Below are 19797 nucleotides of genomic sequence, written 5' to 3'. Positions count from 1 at the left end.
TTTACTCTCACGAGCGCTTAGTACAGTGGTCTGCACACAGTGAGCACTCAAATTGATTGATTGATTGATGAACAGGATTTTGGGGGGCCAAGAAAGGCAGGGGTAAGTCAATAATAATAATAATAATAATAATGTTGGCATTTGTTAAGCGCTCACTATGTGCAGAGCACTGTCCTAAGTGCAGGGGTAGATACAGAATAATCGGGTCGTCCCACGTGAGGCTCACAGTTAATCCCCATTTTACAGATGGGGGAACTGAGGCCCAGAGAAGCGAAGCGACTTGCCCCAACTCAGCTGCCAAGTGGCAGAGCCGGGATTCGAACCCATGACTTCTGACTCCCAGGCCCGGGCTCTTTCCACTGAGCCACGCTGCCTCATTTAGGCCAAATGTTTTATATCCATATTAGCAGAATCGGAAAAGAAAGAACTCTTCAGTCAGTGCTAGGTCAGTCTGTCCATTTGAACATATCTTCGTTTTCCTCAGCTATAATTCACCGTTGATTGATTGACTGATTGATTGTCCTGCCCACAGTAAGCACTCAATAAATCCCACTGTTCTGGAGCAATATCTCTTCAAACCAGCTCTCCGACTTCAGGAGGCTGTTGCTGTCTGCCGGTTGCGTACGTCGGCATTCCCACTGTGACAAGAAGAATCGATCAATTAATGGTATTTATTGATCGCTTCCGGGGTGCAGAGCACCGCATTAAGCCCTTGGGAGAGAGATAATAACCGTGACATCTAAGTGCTTACTCTGTGCCAGGCTTGCCTTGGCTCAGGCCGTCGGGTCGTCTCCGACCCGGAGCGACGCCACGGACGCATCTCTTCCAGAAGGCCCCGCTCTCCATCTGCCGTCGTTCCGGGAGCGGATCCGCGGGGTTTTCTCGGGAAAAATCCGGAAGCGGTTGACCGCCGCCTGCTTCCGCGCGGTCAACTCGAGTCTCCGCCCTCGACTCTCTCCCGCGCCGTCGGTGCCCAGCGAGGGTGAGTTTTGCCTCGTAGCCGATGGCCCGCCGCTCGCTAGCCGCCGGCCGAGCTAGGAATGGACTTTACAGGCCTCTGCTTGACTCTCCCTCCCGTAGCCGAGACGGGTAGAGGACTGGAGACTCTCCCGGTGCCATCCTGAAGGGGGGAAACGCTGGGGTGGAAACAAACTAAGCAGGTTGGACACAGTCCACGTCCCACGAGGGGCCCACAATCTTGGAAGACATCTTCCCTGTCCACAAGAAGCTTCCGTACACAGCGCATGGCTTCGGGAAACCACTCGGTGAGGTATTTGAGCATCTACTGCGTGGAGAGCACTGTACTGAGCACTTGGGGAAGGAGTAATAATGATAATTGGGGCAGTTGTTTAACGCTTAATATGTGCTTAATGTTAATATCTTAATATTAGATTGTTCTAAGCGATGGGGTAGGTGCAGAAAAATCGGATTGGACACGGTCCCTGTCCCAAATGGGGCATTCCGTGCCCACAAGAAGCTTCCGATCCAGCGTGGCTCAGTGGAAAAAGCACGGGTTCGGGAGTCGGGGGCATGGGTTCAAATCCCGGTTCAGCCGCTCGTCAGCTGAGTGACTTTGGGCAAGTCACTTTACTTCTCTGGGCCTCAGTTACCTCATCTGTCAAATGGGCATAAGACTGTGAGCCCCACGTGGGACAACTTGATCACTTTGTATCCCCCCCCAGCACTTAGAGTGCTTTGCACATAGTAAGCGCTTAACAAATACCATCATCATTATTATTATTATCAGATTGCTTCAGGAAATCAATCGGTGAGGTATTTGAGCACCTCTTGCGTGCAGAACACTGTACTAAGCATTAATCATTCATTCATTCAATAGTATTTATTGAGCGCTTACTATGTGCAGAGCACCGTACTAAGAGCTTGGAACGAACAAGTCGGCAACAGATAGAGAGGCAGTAGAAAGAGAGAAGGGAGGAGAGGTAGGAGGGGGCAAGGTGACGGAGAGCCTCGAAGCCTAGAGTGAGGAGTTTTTGTTCGGAGCGGAGGTCGACAGGCAACCACTGGAGTTGTTTAAGAAGGGGAGTGACGGGCCCGGATCGTTTCTGCGGGAAGATGAGCCGGGCGGCGGAGTGAAGAATAGACCGGAGCGGGGCGAGAGAGGAGGAAGGGAGATCGGAGAGAAGGCCGACACGGTAGTCTAGCCGGGATATGACGAGAGCCCGTAGCGGTAAGGTAGCCGTCTGGGTGGAGAGGAGAGGGCGGATCTTGGCGATATGGTAGAGGTGAGACCGGCAGGTCTCGGTGACGGATAGGATGCGTGGGGTGAACGAGAGAGACGGGTCGAGGATGACACCGAGAAGCATTAGAGGAAATACCTACCCCGAAAGTACTAAATTCGGTCCCTGCCTTGAGTTGGTTTACAGCTCAATGAGCGAGAGGCAGGCCTCATCGAAGCAGACTGGGCTAGTGGAAAGAGCCCGGGCCTGGGAGTCGGAGGACCTGAGTTCGAATCCCTACTCCGTTACTTGGATGCTGTGTGACCTTGCGCAAGTCACTTCACTTCCGTGCCTCAGTCGCCTCCTCTGTAAAGTCGTGACCCAATAACCGTTCTCCTTTCCACTTCGACCGTGAGCCCCATGTGGGACAGGGACTGTATCCAGCCTGATAGCTTGCATCCACCCCAGGTCTTAGGACAGTCCTTGGTCGTGGCTCAGTGGAAGGAGCCCGGGCTTTGGAGTCGGAGGTCATGGGTTCGAATCCCGGCTCTGCCACTCGTCAGCTGTGTGACTGTGGGCAAGTCACTTCACTTCTCTGTGCTTCACTTACCTCATCTGTAAAATGGGGATTAAGAGAGTGAGCCCCACGTGGGACAAGCTGATTCCCTTGTGTCTACCCCAGCGCTTAGAACAGTGCTCTGCACATAGTGAGCGCTTAACAAATACCAACATTATTCTTACATAGTAAGTGCTTACCCAATATTAACGTAATTGTTTTAGTATCAATTACAAATCGAGGGAGCAAGAGGAAGAAAAGGTCGCAAGCCAATGCCTGGATGAAATAGCTGAATACATGATCGTCCACTTGAATATATTTAATCGTGTTGTCTTCTTGGAATGATGGGTGGCTTGATTTTTGAGCGGGGGGTGGTGTATGAACCGGATGACCAGAGGTCCTTTGAGTTTCAAATCTAGAAACTTACCAGGGTGATGTTTATGCTTACCTCCCCCTTGCCATGGAAGATGCCCCGGAAATAACTGTTTCTGCTTTATCCACACAGGAGCTTCACCAGCGCTCTTCCAAATAAAGATGGCAAACCACTGCATTGGAATCGGGCAATCAATCGATAAGTATTTATTGAATACTTACTTTTTGCAGAAAGCATTGTACTGAAGTGCTTGCGAGAGGACAACAGAGTTGGCAGGCACGTTTGCTGCCTGCCAGCGAGAAAGCGGGCTTTAATAATAATAATAATAATAATAATATTAATGATAATGGTATTTGTTAAGTGCTTACTAGGTGCCAGGCACTATAGTCGGCGCTGGAGTGAATACAAGCAAAAGAGGTTGGACCCAGTCCCTGTCCCACGTGGGGCTCACACTCTCAATCCCCATTTTACAGAGAAGGCAACTGAGGCCCAGAGAGGTAAAGTGACTTGCCCAAGGTCACACAGCAGACAAGTGGCAGAGCCTGGATAAGAACTCATGACCTTCTGACTCCCAGCCCTGGGCTCGATCCACTACGCCGTGCTTGTTTTAGAGGTAAGGCGACACCTGATATTTTCATTTTGTCAGAGGCTAATATTTTCCCTTGGGTTAAATAAACAGAAGACCTTTAGGATCGATGAATGTATTTAAATAAAATGGTATTTCCCTGGCAAAATATTTCCTTGTTTGAAAGACACTTCCAAGGAGAGTTTCTTGCAGGCTCATGTGTGTATATACCCTGGAAATTTGACTCTCTCTCTCTCTCCTCCGATTCAGAACTGTAATCCTGCCCTATTTTTGCTGGGTGTCGGTGCTCAAAACACCCAAGTGGGGCATCTGTGGGGAGAGCACCGTATTGGTGATGATGTCGATGGTGTGTGTTAAGCGCTTACTCTGTGTCAAGCACCGTTCTAAGCGCCGGGGTGAATACAAGACCGTCAGGTTGGTCACAGTCCCTGTCCCACACGGGGTTCACAATCTCACTTTACAGATGAGGTAACCGATGATAATAATAATAATAGTAATAGTGGTATCTGTTAAGCGCTTACTACGTACCGGGCACTGTACTAAGCGCAGGGGTGGATACCAGCATATCGGGTCGGACCCGTTGGGGCTGACGGTCTCAATCCCTATTTTACAGATGAGGGAACTGAGGCCCAGAGAATAATAATTATTATGGTATTTGTAAGCGCTTACTATGTGCAGAGCACTGTTCTTAGCACTGGGGGAGATACAGGGTCATCAGCCTGTCCCATGTGGGGCTCACATTTTTTAATCCCCATTTTTGCAGGTGAGGTAACTGAGGCCCAGAGAAGTTAAGTGACTTGCCTAAGGTCACACAGCAGACAAGTGGCGGAGCCGGGATTAGAACCCACGACCTCTGACTCCCAAGCCCGGGCTCTTTCCGCTAAGCCACGCTGCTTCTCTGTGAAGTGAAGAGACTCGCCCTAAGTCACATAGCTGACGAGCGGCAGAGCAGGATTAGACAGGACCAGATGGGAGGAGCCGTTGATCCATTTTCACGAGGAAATGTTAACGCACAGAATAATTACGGCCAGAGAGATGAACGCTAGGAACATTAGGCCAAGCAGATCTTGCCTTGTGTCCTGGCTGCATATTTGCCTGCTCTAAGGAAGCAGCGTGACCTAATGGTCAGAGCACAGACCTTGCAGACGGAAGGACCTGGGTTCTAATCCCGGCTCTACTGCAAACTCATTCATTTGATTGTATTTATTGACCGCTGCGTGTAGAGCACGGTACTAAGCGCGTGGGAGAGTACAGTACAACAATAAACAGCCACATTCTCTTTCCACAATGAGCTCAAAGTCTAGAGGAGGGGGAGACAGACGTAAATACTGATAAATAAAATTTCAGATATGGATATAAGCGGTGTGGGGCTTGGAGGGGAGAACAGAGGGAGGAAGTCAGGGTGACGCAGAAAGGAGTGGGAGAAAAGGAAAGGGGGGCTTAGTCAGGAAAGGCCTCTTGGAGGAGGTGGGCCTTCAGTAGGGCTTTGAAGCGGGGGGAGGGTCATCGTCCGTGGGATTTGAAGAGGGAGGGCGTTCCGGGCCGGAGGAGGGACGTGGGCCGGGGGGTCGGCAGTGAGATAGACGACCTGGAGGCCCAGTGAGGAGGTGAGCGGCGGCAGAGGAGCGGAGCGTGCGGGCCGCGATGGAGGAGAGAAGGGAGGGGAGGTAGGAGGGGGCCAGGGGATGGATGGCTCGGAAGCCACGGGTGAGGAGTTTTTGTCTGATGCGGAGGTGGCTGGGCAACCCCTAGAGGTTCTTGAGGAGCAGGGTGATATGTTCTGAACGTCTTTGTAGAAAATTGATCCGGACAATGGAGTGAAGTATGAACTGGAGATGGGAGAGACGGGAGGCAGGGAGGTCAGCAAGGAGGCTGATGCAGTCATCCAGGCGGGAGGGGATGAGTGATTGGATTAACGTGGAAACAGTTTGGATGAAGAGGAAAGGGAGGATCTTATTGATGTGGCGAAGGTAAGACCGACAGGATTTAGCGATGGATTGAATATGTGGGTGGAGCGAGAGAGAAGCTCATTGGCAGTTCCTAGGAGGCAAGGGATAATGACTATAATTATGGTATTTGTTAAGCGCTTACTATGTGCCAAGCACTGTTCCAAGCGCCGAGGTAGATACTAGGTAATGAGGTTGTCCCACGTGGGGCTCACAGTCTTAATCCCCATTTTACAGGACGAGGTAACTGAGGCACAGAGAAGTCACACAAAGCCCAAAGTCACACAGCTGATAAGTGGTGGAGCCGGGATTAGAACCCAAGGGACGGGGGAGGGACCGGGGTCCCGAGGAGGGAGTTTAACGTCTGAAACAACCGGCGCGGGCAATGGGCATGGGGGTCAATGAGGGTGGAGAAATAATTTTGCCAGGGAGAGGAGAGGGCAGAGCTAAAGCAGGCAAGGATGAACTTGAAGCGGACGAAGTCGGCCCGATATTTAGATTTCCGCCAGCAGCGCTCTGCGGCTCGGGCGCAAGAGCGAAGGAGGCGGACCGTGGGGGGGGATCCAGGGCCGTGGGTTAGCGCTACGAGTCGGACCGAGGGGTAGGGGAGCGAGGGAGATGGGTTCGGTAGAGAGGGTGGTGTCGAGGACATCTGTTTGGTCATCAGGGGAGGGTAATTTGGGTACGGAGGCTAAGTGGGGCGTGATGAGTTGAGAAAATCGGAGGGGGGTCAAAGGACCGGAGGTCTCCCGGGGGGAACGGCACAGATTTACAGGGAGGGGGTGTGGTCAGAGGGGGGATTTCAGAATCGGTGAGGGGAGAGATTGTGCAGTGGTTAGAGATGATGAGATGGGCTGTGTGTCCAAGTGGGTGAGTGGGCGAGATGGGGTGGAGCAGGAGGTCACACGAGGTCACTCGTATATCTGCTCTGTGACCTTGAGTAAGCCACTTCACTTTGCTGCAGTTTCCTCATCTGAAAAATGGGGATTAAGACCCTGAGCCCCACGTGGGGAAGGGACTGTGTCCGGCCCCTTTAGCGGGTGTCTACCCCAGCTCTTAGAAGAGTGCTTGGAACAGAGTGAGCGCTTAACAAACACCCTCGTTATCATGATTAGGTCCTTCTGACTCCCAGGGTCTTTCCACTGGGAAGTGCTGCCTGCCCGGGTTACTTATGAGGTCCCCCAGCCGGTGGCGGAAAGCTGCAGGGCCCCCATCTTTACGTCATTTCCCTCCCGACGACAACGCTGACCTCTCTGCTAGCCGTCGTCCTTATAGGTAGCGCCTTATTGAACGCCCACTTGGTACGGTCCACTGGTATTCTCGTCCCTCTGTGGAGATTCTCGAGGAACATTCCGGACCTGCCCGAGCTCTTCCAAGGGCAGACACACCAGGTCTCCGTGTTGTAGCTGAGCTCTGCCTTTTGCTTTGTTCCCTAGACCGTTCCTGCTAACGCCCAACATTTCCTGGGGCTTTAGAGCCCTTTTCCCGAAACATCCGTGGCATTTTCTGGGGCTTTCTAGACCTTTCCCAGAAACGCCGGGGGTATTTGCTGCGACCTTCTAGACCTTTCCCCGTAACAACTCCTGTGGCATTTCCTGGGGCTTTCTAGACCTTTCCCAGGAATGCCTGTGACATTTCCTGGGACTTTCTAAACCTTTTCCAGGAATAATAATAGTGACGGTATTTGTTAAGCGTCTACTATGTGCCAAGCACTCTTCTAAGCACTGGAGTAGATACAAGGTCATCAGGTTGTCCCACGTGAAGCTCACAGTCTTAATCCCCATTTTCCAGATGAGGAGACTGAGGCAAGGAGAAGGAAGGTCACAAAGCAGACGAGTGGCGGAGCCGGGATTAGAACCCACTGACTCCCAGCCACTAAGCCACGCTGGTTCCACGTGGCATTTCCAGGGGCTTTCGAGACCTTTCCCGCTAAAATCCATGGCCTTGCCCGGGGCTTTCTAGACCTTTCCCAGGAACGCCCGCGGGATCTCCCGGGTTTTCCGTTGCTATTCGGTGAGTGAACGACGTGGGTGGGCTGAGGTTTCTTCAGGACTGAGGTTGCCTTGTGGGAGAGGGGCTCCGGATAGAGAACGCGAGCCCTAGCGGCCCTGGGGCTGGGGGGCAGAGGGGTCCCTGGCTCGGAGGAGAGCTTCTAGCACATTGCTACAGTTGAGACCGTGAGCCCCACGTGGGACAACCTCATTACCTTGTATCTACCCCGGTGCTTAGAACAGTGCTTGGCCCGTAGTAAGCGCTTAATACCGTCATTTTTATTATTACCGCCCATCCAGCTGGCAGCAACGGGCAGTGGGGCTGCCAAAGAGGCATCGCCGCCCGGACCACCTCCTCGCCCCAGGAGGGGCCCGTGCAGGTCGCGACGGGAAGGGACGTGGCAGGGTGACCTTTCCTCCCTTCTCTCCTTCAACCCAGGTCCTCCTGGCCCCCAGGCCCAGGCCGTGTCCACGGAGCCACGCTGCTTCCCGAGCCGGTCGCTCGTGCGGCCGTGAAGGCATCTGGTTTTATCCACTGCGAAAGGAACCGGCTCCAGTGGTCTGGGACTCACCCATCGAAGCCCTGTTGAGATATTACAGCTAGGTAAGGTGTAAAAGCTCCCTTTCCAGGATGGCAGCTGGAGAATTTCCCGTCCTCTACCGGTCTCGGCGACGGGAGAGTCGAGCAGGGGCCCGTCCGTTCCGTGCCGAGCTCGGCCGGCGGCTAGCGAGCGGCGGGCCATCGGCTGCAAGGCAAAACTCCCCCGGGCCGGGCAGCGGAGACACGGGAGAGAGTCAAGGACGGAGACTCGAATTAACCGCTGGAAGGAGGCGATGGAAAACCGCTTCCTAATTTTTCCCAAGAAAACTCTGCGGATCCACTCCCGGAAGGATGGCGGATGGAGAGCGGGGCCTTCGGGGAGAGATGCGTCCGTGGCGGCGCTATGGGTCGGAGACGACTCGACGGCAATAAGACACCAACAACAAGGTAGGAGCTCTTTCTGTCTAGATTTGAGGGAGTCTTCGAGAGCGACCAGTTAGCTTTTTATTCGCTTGCTGTCCAGTTTTTCAAAAAGCAGCGTGGTGTAGCGGATGGAGCACAGGTCCGGGAGTCAGAAGGTCATCGGTTCTGAGTGTGGCTCCGCCACTGGTCTGCTGTGTGACCTTGGGCAAGTCACTTCATTATCTGTGCCTCAGTTACCTCATCTGTAACATGGCGATTAAGACTGGGAGACCCTCAGGGGACAAACTGATTACCTTGTATCTCCCCCAGTGCTTAGAACGGTGCTTGGCACATAGTAAGTGCTTAACAAATACCATCATCATCATCATTATTAATAATAACCCCCGTTTTCCAGATGAGGGAACTGAGGCCCGGAGAAGTGACTTAGGGTCCCACAGCAGACGGGCGGCAGAGCCGAGATTAGAGCCCAGGCCCTCCTTACATCCAGGCCCGGGCTCTAACAATAATAATAATAATAACGATGATGGCATTTGTTAAGCGCTTACGATGTGCAAAGCACTGTTCAAAGCGCTGGGGAGTATACAAGGTAATCAGGTTGTCCCACATGGGGCTCACAATCTTAATGAGAGGTCACGGGTTTGAATTCTGGCTCTGCCACTTGTCAGCTGACTGTGGGCAAGTCACTTCACTTCTCTGTGCCTCAGTTCCCTCATCTGTAAAATGGGGATTAAGACTGTGAGCCTCACGTGGGACAACCTGATTACCCTCTATCTACCCCAGCTCTTAGAACAGTGCTCGGCCCATAGTAAGTGCTTAAATACCAATGTTATTTATTATTTATTAATGCCCATTTTACAGATGAGGTAACTGTAGCCCAGAGAAGTGATGTGACTGGCCCAAAGTCACCCAGCTGACAAGCGGCAGAGCCAGGATTTGAACCCATGACCTCTGACTCCCCAGCCCGGGCTCTTTCCACCGAGCCGCGCCGCTTCGCGGGCACTGAGGGCTAAGAGCAGCGCTCTGCAGGCGGTGAGCGAGCGCTCGCTAAAGACTCATTCATTCAATAGTATTTATTGAGCGCTTACTATGTGCACAGCACTGTACTAAGCGCTTGGGATGAACAAGTTGGCAACAGATAGAGACGGTCCCTGCCCTTTGACGGGCTTACAGTCCTACGGCCCGGTCGATTCACGCAGTCGTACTTATCGAGCGCCGAGCGGGCGCCGACCGCGAGGCGACGCAGCCCCGTGGGAAGCGGTGGGACGAGGAGCCCCCGTCGCCCCCCACCCCAGTCAGGCTGGTGCCGGGTAAAGAAGACGCAAGACCGCCCGGTCCCTCGTTTTATTGGGCACCAGCGGCCTCGAAAACCGGGACAAACCGCAACCAGCAGCAGTTTCCAGTTGCAATCGCGAGCACCGGCCGTGCTCCGAGGCGGCGGCTTTCTCTCTCTCTCTCCTGGGGTGGGGGACCCCGACTCCACGCAGAGGGAGAGGGCAGGGGATCCGCTGCCCCGTGAATTTCCAGATCCTCCATCCCGCCGGGAAGGCGGCGTTCAAAAATTCTTCCCACCCGCCGGCCGAACGGTTCCACCCGGGGGAATCTGCGTCATCGGGCTACGGCACCGACTGGGCATCTACGCGGAGCGCTGGACTAAGAACGTGGGGCGGTTCAAGGACACGTGAGTTGCCTGAGTGGGTACGGTGCTCAGGACAGCGCTTTGCACCCAGGAAGCGCGCGATAAATCCGGCCGAACGATCCCCGCCCTCAAGGAGTTTACGGTCTACTGTGTGCAGAGCGCTTCTGTAGTGTTGTGGCGTACTCTCCCAAACGCTCGGTACAGTGCTGTGCACGGAGTAAGCGCTCAATAAATACGACTGAATGGGCACTTGGGAGAGCATACCAGAATAACTAAACGATCCCTGTGCTCTAGGAGCTTCTATTCCACAGTGCTCCGAGCACAAGAGAAACAGCCTGGCTCAGTGGAAAGAGCCCGGGCTTGGGAGTCAGAGGTCATGGGTTCGAATCCCAGCCCCGCCACCTGTCAGCTGTGTGACTTTGGGCACTTCTCTGTGCCTCAGTGACCTCATCTGGAAAATGGGGATGAAGACTGTGAACCCCACGTGGGACAACCTACCTTGTACCCCCTGCGGCGCTTAGAACGGTGCTTTGCACATAGTAAGCGCTTAACGAATGCCATTATTATTATTATTACGGGGGCTCAGAGTAAGAGAGTGTAATAGACGTGGCCAGGATCGCTATCCACAGGGAGCTTGGAGTCTAGTGGAGGGCTTCATCCTAACGTGGGGCAATTGGAAAAGTCTGGGTAGGAGCAGCGGGGCTGAGTGGAAAGAGGCCGGGCTTGGGAGTCAGAGGTCGTGGGTTCTATCCTCCCTCCGCCACTTATCAGCTTTGTGACTTTGGGCCAGTCCCTCAACCTCTCTGCACCTCAGCTAGCCCATCTGTAAAATGGGAATAAAGACTGTGAGCCCCACGTGGGACAACCTACCTTGTATCTCCCCCAGCGCTTAGAACAGTGCTTGGCACATAGTGAGCACTTAACAAAAACCATCATCATCAAGCAGGGCATTTAAGAGTACTTCAGGGAAGCAGCATGGCTTAGTGGATAGAGCCCGGGCCTGGGAGTCAGAAGGTCTTGGGTTCTAATCCCAGCTCTGCCACATGTCTGCTGTGTGACCTTGGCTAAGTCACTTTGCTTCTCTAGGCCTCAGTTCCCTCATCTGTAAAATGGGGATTAAGAGTATGCGCCCTATGTGGGACAGGGACTGTGTCCACCTGATTATCTTAAGTCTACCCGTGTTTAGAACAGTGCTTGGCATATAGTAAGTGCCTAACGAGTACCATCATTATTATTTTGGGGAAGAGAAACCAGAGAGACGGGAGTGTATGGAACGCCTTCAGGGAGACCTCGATTCCCCTTTCCCGCTCACTTGGCTATTTCCCCATCTCTCTTTTTTTTTTTTTAGCATCTGTCTCCCCATCTTGGCTATAAACTCCTCGAGGGCCGGGATCAGGTCTACCTCCTCTACCGTACTCTCCCCAGCGCTTAGTACAGTGCTCGATACCCAGTAAGCGCCCAAGAAGTGCCATCGACTGACAGATTGATCGCTCACCTACAAACCCCTGAATCCAGGTGAGGGGGATGACCCGGACGCTTGGCCTAAAAAGGCCACGGGGTTTAGAAGTCTGTGGCGGGCTCCGGGGTCGGTCAGCTGTCCGGCCGGCGCGTGGTGAGACTCGTGCGGTGTCCCGAGGCCCGGCAGAGCCCGGAGTCTGGCGTCCGATCTCGGTTCACCGGCCAACGTTCCCCGATTCCGGGTTCCCGTCCTTTCCGACGTCGGGGTTCTCCTAAGAGCCCGGGGTGGCGCTCGAAGAAACCGTGAGTTGAGCGTTCTCCCGCCTCGGCCGACGTCCCCGCTCCGCGGCGTGTCCGCGCGGAAGAACACCGCCGGATCGTACCAACGCCCCGTTCTCCCAGACGCGGGACGGAACACGTCTCTACCGAAGCTGCCGGATTTGTGCCCGCCCGAGCGCTCGGTACGGTGCTCGCCGCGCAGTAAGCGCTCAGTGAGTACCCTGGATCGGCCGACCGGTCGATAGATCAAGCGTCGTCCGGCAGAAGTCGGTTCTGCCCCGCGAAAGGGAATCTGGGGGGAGCGGAGCCTGTTTTAAAAACCGGTGCGAAGGGGGACCAAAGCAGAAACGGCGGCCTAGAGGAAAGAGCACGGGCCTAGCAGTCGGAGGATCTGGGTTCTAATCCTGGCTCCGCCGATCACTCGCTGGGTCACCCTGGGCTTCTCACTTTGCTTCTCTGTGCCTCAGTTCTCCCTCCTACTTAGACTGCGAGCCCCATGCGGGACAGCGACTGTAATTCACTCGTAGCTATCCCAGCGCTTAGGACACTGTTCGACACATACTAAGCGCTTACGAACCACTAAAAAAAAAAAAAGCACTTCTCATCCAATCGTGGAGAAGGGCCCAGCTATTTAATCGTAGGTCAACAGGCCCGAGTTGAAGTGTGCACGAGAGGGTAGTTAGCTAGTGGAGACAAGAAAAAAAATCTCATTTCTCTTTTCCCATCTTATTAGCTGAGAGCCCTTGAGATTCGACCTATTTCCTTTCTACCCTATGGAAACGGAGATGAATGAGCAAAGTTCCAGGTTTCTAGATTTTGTATCAAAAGGTGTTTTTTTTTTTAAAAAAAAAAAATTATAATATGGCACTTTCAACACACTTGGACAAGAAACGGGAAAGCCCAAAACCGGGGATGGTGCAGTTTATCGCCGTTACCGCCTCTTTTAAAAAATAAAAGCAGAAACCACTCTAGCTTTAAGCCGACGCCTCTGTCGTCGTTTTATCCTTTAAAACCCGAAGAGTAATTCATTTCTCACCTTCCTTTACGAGAGGACCTAAAAAGCAAAAACGCTTGAATTCACCCCACGTTCGACCGTTGAGGGTTCCCCAAGATGGAGCACGGCTTCACGGAAAATAAGACTTCCGAATACCCCAAGTCGAGGATTGACTTCAAAAGGGACGGGTTGGCGGGGACGGGAGAGTCTCAGCCCTGCCCAAGGAAATACGTTTTGAGGGCACGTCTACTTCATTTAAAAACTCGTACGCTTGTGTGTCCTATATACCTTCTCTTCGCACGAGAAAAGTAAGTGAATTTAGCGTCGTCCTCAGGGGACTCGCTCTAATCCGGCGGCCGGATCCGCCAAAGCCGCGTCGATTCTTTCGGATGAGCCCCCGCGGGATGGTATTTTGATCAGAATGGACGGGGGCGGTTTCCTGGTCTGGGGGAAAGGTTCGGGAAGGTTTCTAGAGAGGCAATGCGGCTCAGGGGCGAGAGCCCGGGCTTGGGAGTCGGAGGTCGTGGGTTCTAATCCCGGCTCCGCCACGTGTCAGCTGTGTGACTTGGGGCCAGTCGCTTCACTTCCCCGGGCCCTCATCTGGAAAATGGGGATGAAGGGCCCCACGTGGGACGACCTCATTACCTTGTATCTCCCCGAGCTCTTAGAACAGTGTCTGGCACAGAGTAAGCGCTTAAGAGACACCATCATTCTTCTTCTGACCGTTCTAGACGCATCACCGTCAGGGCAGACTTCCTCTACCTGGAAATGCGGATCCTAACCAGTACGACGCAGATGAAATAAGGTGATTTCAAATGGGGGGGGAGAGGAGGGGATGTGGATTTGTATGTGTGGGGGGCGGGGGGGCGAGGGGAGAGGAGAGAGAGAGAGAGAGCGAACGCGCGCACGCTGGGCTTCACGGCGTCTCTCTCGTCCGACTACGCTAGGACAAAATAAAGAAGGGTCAGCGGGCCGGCCGTCTAGGGCTTGAAGCTGACCGTCCGAGCCGGCCGGGGGGGCGGCGGGGTTGGCCTCTCCGTCGCCTCTCAGTAGCTGCTGGTCGACGGCGTCAGGCGTCTCCCGATGTAAATCCTGCCGAGGGAAAGGGCGGGGCCGATTACAAGCGGGGAACCTGTTAGACGCTCACTATGTGCCAGGCACCGTCCTAAGCGCCGGGGTGGAGACGGGATCCTCGGGTCGGACTCCCCATGCACAGGGTAAGGACGGGGAGCGGGGATCAAATCCTTGTTTTGTAGGGAAACTGAGGCAGAGCACGGCACAGGGGCTAGAGCCCGGGCCTGGGAGACAGATGGTCGTGGGTTCTAATCCGCACGCTCCGCTCCTCCGCCGCCCACCTCCTCACCGTCCCTCGGTCTCGCCCGTCCCGCCGTCGACCCCCGGGCCGCGTCCTCCCGCGGTCCCGGAACGCCCTCCCTCCTCGCCTCCGCCAAACTCATTCTCTTCCCCTCTTCGAAACCCTATTTAAAGCTCACCTCCTCCGAGAGGCCTTCCCACACTGAGCCCCCCTTCTCCCTCTACTCCCTCTACCTCCCCCCCTTCACCTCTCCGCAGCTAAACCCCCTTCTCCCCCCATTTCCCTCTGCTCCTCCCCCTCTCCCCTCCCCTCGGCACCGTACTCGTCCGCTCGACTGTTTATATGTTCATCACCCTATTTATTTTGTTAATGAAATGAACATCGCCTTGATACCATTTATTTGCTATTGTTTTAATGAGGCGTTCATCCCCTCGATTCTATTTATCGCCATCGTTCTCGTCTGTCCTTCTCCCCCGATCAGACCGTGAGCCCGTCAAAGGGCAGGGACCGTCTCCATGTTACCGATTTGTCCATTCCAAGCGCGTAGTACAGTGCTCTGCACATAGTAAGCGCTCAATAAATACTAATGAATGAATAATCCCCGCTCTGGCGCTTGCCCGCCGTGTGGCCCCGGGCAAGTCACTTCACTTCTCTGCTCCTCGGTGACCTCATCCGGAAAACGGGGGTTGAGAACGTGAGCCCTCCCATGGGACGGGACCGGGTCCAGCCCGACGGGTTCGTTTCCATCCCAGCGCTTAGTACGGCGCCTGGCGCAACGGAAGCGCTTAACGAACACCATCATTATTATCGCTATTACTGTCGTGGAAGTGACTCGCCCAGGATCACAGAGCAGGAAGGGACAGAGCCGGGAGTAGAACCCATCAGTCAACCGTAGTATTTATCGAGCGCTTAATGTACAGAGCGCTGTACTCGACGCCGGGGAGAGGACGATATGAAAGAGTCGGTGGAAACCTTCCCTGCTCATGGTGGAATCACAGTCTGGAGGGGGAGATAAATGAAGAAATCAACTGCTGTGGGGCCGAAGGAGGAGTTTGAGGAGAGAAGGAGGCGTGCCTTCGTGTTCCGTAATATCTGCCTTTTATTGATTTGTTTCTATTAATGTCCGTCTCCCCTTCTAAAAAATGGGATTCAAACCCATGACCTCTGACTCCCAAGCCCGGGCTCTTTCCACTGAGCCACGCTGCTTCTCTAGTCTGTAAGCTCGTTGTGGGTAGGGAATGCACCTGTTTATTGTTATATCCCACTCTCCCCAGTGCTTAGTATAGTGCTGTGCACACAGTAAGCGCTCCCAGGAAGCAGCGTGGCCTAGTGGCTAGAGCCCGGGCTCGGGAGGCAGAAGATGTGCGTTATAATCCCCGCTCTGCCACTTGTCGGCTGTGTGACCTCGGCCAAGTCGCTTCGTTTCTCTGGGCCTCGGTCTTCTCATCTGTGAGCCCCGGGTGGGACAAGCTGATTAACCCGGATCTACCCCAGCGCTTAGGACAGTGCCTGGCACATAGTAAGTGCCCACCACATACCACTCATAATAAGTAAACACTTATTTCAGAGAAGCTGCATGGATCAGTGGAAAAAGCACGGGCTGGGGCGTCAGAGGTCACGGGTTCAAATCCTGACTCCGCTGCTCGTCTGCTGTGACTTCGGGCAAGTCACTTCACTTCTCTGTGCCTCGGTTCCCTCATCTGTAAAATGGGCATTAAGCCCGCGAGCCCCTCGTGGGACAATCTGATCACGTCGTATCCTCCCCAGCGCTTAGAACGGTGTTTTGCACATAGTAAGCACTTAACAGATATCATGATTATTATTAATTCCACTGAATGGACGAATGACGGAATGAATCTAAGCACCGGAGTAGATGTAAACTAGTTAGGGCCGCCTCAGAGTCTACGTAAGAGGGAGAACAGGGATAGAATCATCTTGCAGTTGGGGACACTGAGGCAAGAGAAGCGAAGGGACTTGCTCAAGGTCCCACAGCAGGCAAGTGGTGAAGTTGGGATTAGAACCCAGGTCCTCTAGACTCTAAGCTCAACGTGGGCCGGGAAGGTGTCGGTTATACTATATTGTACTGGCTCCTGCCCTTAGGACAGTGCTCTGCACACAGTAAGCGCACAATAAATACAGTTAACTGACAAGAGTCTGGCTGCCAAGACCCTGCTTTATCCACTAGGCCACACTGCTCTGCCACTTGCCAGCCGGGTGACCTTGGGCAAGTGCTTACAACAGTCAGAGAAGCGGCTTCGTGGAAAGAACCCGGGCTTGGGAGTCAGAGGTCGTGGGTTCCAATCCTGACTCCGCCACCTGTCCGCTGTGTGACTTCGGGCAAGTCACGTCACTTCTCTGGGCCTCAGTTACCTCATCTGTAAAACGGGGAATAAGACTGTGAGCCCCACGGGGGACAACCCACTTACCTTGTATCTACCCTAGCGCTTAGAACAATGGGTGGCACACAGTAAGCGCTTAACAAATATCATCATATTTGGAGAAAATCCGGCTCCCGGTTAAGGAGAGACCGTTGTGGACCCAAGGCTCCGTCTCGAGCCACTGGCCCGGGACACGGGAGGGCGAGGAGAGAGAATTTTCAGAGGAAGAAGAGGGGTTTTGCCTCACAGTCCCCGTACGGAGAAACTCCAAAGAAACGTTGCAGAGACGAGGGGGAGATTCTCTCCAGGCAGAATCTCCTGAAAAATATGGTCCGGCTGTCCAGGAATCCCACAGCAGGTCTTTGTGACCACTTCTGGACCAAATAAAGAGTTGGTATTTGTTAAGCGCTTACTATGTGCAGAGCACTGTTCTAAGCTCTGGGGTAGACACAGGGGAATCAGGTCGTCCCACGTGGGGCTCACAGTCTTCATCCCCATTTTACAGCTGAGGTAACTGAGGGACAGAGAAGTGAAGTGACTCGCCCACAGTCGCACAGCTGACAAGGGGCAGAGCCGGGATTCGAACCCCTGACCTCTGTCTCCAAAGCCCGGGCTCTTTCCACTGAGCCACGCTGCTTCTCCGAGAGATGGATAATCCGCGATAGTTCTCTCGTGAGCCTTCTGCTTTGCCGAGCAGTTGGAGCTGCTCCGATTTGACCACTCGGGCTCGTTTTCCACGTGGACAGGGAATGTCACGGTTTACTGTTCCACTGTCCTCTCCCAAGAGCTTAGCACGGTGCTCTGCACACGGTGAGCGCTCCCGAAATACGACCGAATGAACAATAACGGTATCTGTTAAGTGCTCACGGTGTGTCGAGCGCTGTTCTAAGCACCGGGGTAGAGCCGAGGCAATTAGGTAGGAGCCGGTCGTTCACCGCCACACGGGGAGAGGGAACGGGAATCGGATCCCTTTATTCCCCGAAGAGGAAACTGAGGCACAGGGAAGTGATGACGGTATCACTATGTGCCAAGCACTCTTCTAAGCGCTGCAAATGACTCGCCCCGGGTCTCCCGGACCCGGGCTCCTTCCCCGCCGCCGTCACAGGGCTCGCCGACCACGGGCGGCGGGGCTCTGGGCCCCTTTTTCCGGATGAGGTGAGGAAAGCGGGGCGCGGAGGAAGCCGACTCACCCCAGTCCGATGGCCAGCAGGTGAGAGAGCAGCAGAGACGGAAGGAAAACCTTTAAAAATTCGGCCGAGAAGATGCCGCCCTTCTTCATCACGCTGGTGTTCCTCATGCTGAGGGCGGCCGCCGGGCGTCTCGGGTGTCTGAAGAGAAATTCCCTGTCGGGGGAGAAAAGGCCGCGCTAGACCGTTCCCCCGAGGCTGCGCCCTCCAAGTCCCTCCGACCGGCCCGCGTCCCGCTTCCCCGAGCGCTCAGCACCCTAATGAGGAGGACGGTAGCTGTTCGGCGCTTCCTAGGCGCCAAGCGCCGTTCTACGCACCGGCGTAGAGACGAGGTGATGGGGTCGGACCCAGTCCCTGGCCCACGTGGGGCTCGCGGTCTCCGTCTCCGTTTTACGGACGAGGGAACTGAGGCCCAGAGAGGTGAAGCGGCTCGCCCGGGATCACGCAGCAGGTAAATTGGCGGAGCCCGGGGTTAGAACCCAGGTCCTTCCGACTCCCAGGCACCAGGCCACGCTCTCCACGGTGCAAGTGCTCAAAACGCAGCACCGATGGGCCGACTCTTCTTTTAATGTTATTCGTTAAGCACTTACTATGTGCCAAGCACTGTACTAAGCCCTGGGGTAGATACAAGGTAATAAGGTTGCTCCACATAGGGCTCACAGCCTTCATCCCCATTTTACAGAAGGAGGGAACTGAGGCCCAGAGAAGTGAAGTGACTTGCCCGAGGTTTTACAGCAGACAGGTGGCAGAGTCAGGATTACAACCCAGGTCCTTCTGACTCCCAGGCCCGGGCCCTAGCCACTAGGCCATGCTCCGCACAGGGCAAGCGCTCAGTACATCCCTCTGCCACTTGTCGGCTGTATGACCGTGGGCAAGTCACCTAACTTCTCTGGGCTTCAGTTCCCTCATCTGTAAAATGGGGATTAAGATTGTGAGCCTCACATGGGACAACCTGATTACCCCGTATCTCCCCCAGCGCTTAGAACAGTGCTCTGCACATAGTAAGCGCTTAACAAATAGCAACATTACTATTACATAGCACTGATGGACTGACTTTTTAAAAAGATGTTATTTGTTAAACACTTACTTCTTAAACCAGGCACTGTACTAAGCCCTGGGATAGACCCGAGCCAATTCATTCATTCAATCGTATTTAAAGCAGCACGGCTCAGTGGAAAGAGCCCAGGCTTGGGAGTCAGAGGTGACGGGTTCCAATCCCGCCTCCGCCACTTGTCAGCTGTGTGACTTTGGGTAAGTCACTTCTCTGGGCCTCAGGACCCTCATCTGTAAAATGGGGATTAAGACTGTGATCCCCATTTAGGGCCAATCTGATCACCTTGTATCTCCCTCCCCCCCGAACCGGTGCTTAGAACAGTGCTTGGCACATCGTAAGCGCTTAACAAGTACCATCATTATTGTCACTATTATTACCGTGAGCAGAGCACTGTACTAAGCGCTTGGAAAGTACAGTCAGGTTGGACACAGTCCCTGTTCCACCCGGGGCTCACAGTGCTAATCCCCATTTTACAGGTGAGGTCTATGAGGCCCAGAGAAGTGACTTGCCCAGGTGACCCAGAGGACAAGTGGCGGAGCCGGGATTAGAACCCAGGTCCTTCCGACTCCCAGGCCCGGGTTCGAGCCACGAGGCAACGCTGCGTCCACCGTGCCGATCGCCACTTACTTGGGCGGGATGTTCTCAGGCCTGCTGGACCAGTCCCAGATCCAGTCTGAGTTTTTCTTCAAGATGCTTTCTACTTCTTTCCTCCTCTCGATATAATCTTCTTCCGACTGCAACGGAGAAGCGGCTTCATCAAGGGTCCCCCAAGATGACGATGACCCCCCTCCTCTTCCTCCCCTCCTCCCCCGACACCCCTCAGGCCGACATGAGTCCTCACCCCCACCCCGATACTCCTATACTCTAACTCCTTCCTCCTATCACGTCGGTTTTTCAAAAACG

At 54.2% G+C, this 19797-nt stretch overlaps 1 protein-coding gene across 1 annotated transcript in view; it reads right to left on the bottom strand.

The window, feature by feature from the left end:
• Window positions 1-13669: 13669 nt before the first annotated feature.
• The window catches only part of BNIP3 (BCL2 interacting protein 3), a 29350-nt gene continuing 23222 nt past the window's right edge, over window positions 13670-19797 (bottom strand). Inside the window, exons 4-6 of the mRNA XM_029060583.2 lie at window positions 19522-19628; window positions 17844-17996; window positions 13670-14052 (exon numbers count right to left, since the gene is read on the bottom strand). Coding sequence (XP_028916416.1) covers window positions 14007-14052; window positions 17844-17996; window positions 19522-19628 — 306 coding nt within the window. The 3' untranslated portion in view covers window positions 13670-14006. The remainder of the gene's footprint in view (window positions 14053-17843; window positions 17997-19521; window positions 19629-19797) is intronic.

This window comes from Ornithorhynchus anatinus, chromosome 3, assembly GCF_004115215.2.
Source record: "Ornithorhynchus anatinus isolate Pmale09 chromosome 3, mOrnAna1.pri.v4, whole genome shotgun sequence".
Classification (NCBI taxonomy): domain Eukaryota; kingdom Metazoa; phylum Chordata; class Mammalia; order Monotremata; family Ornithorhynchidae; genus Ornithorhynchus; species Ornithorhynchus anatinus.
The sequence above is the reverse complement of the archived record's forward strand: the minus strand, read 5'-3'. Positions and strand labels throughout refer to the sequence as shown.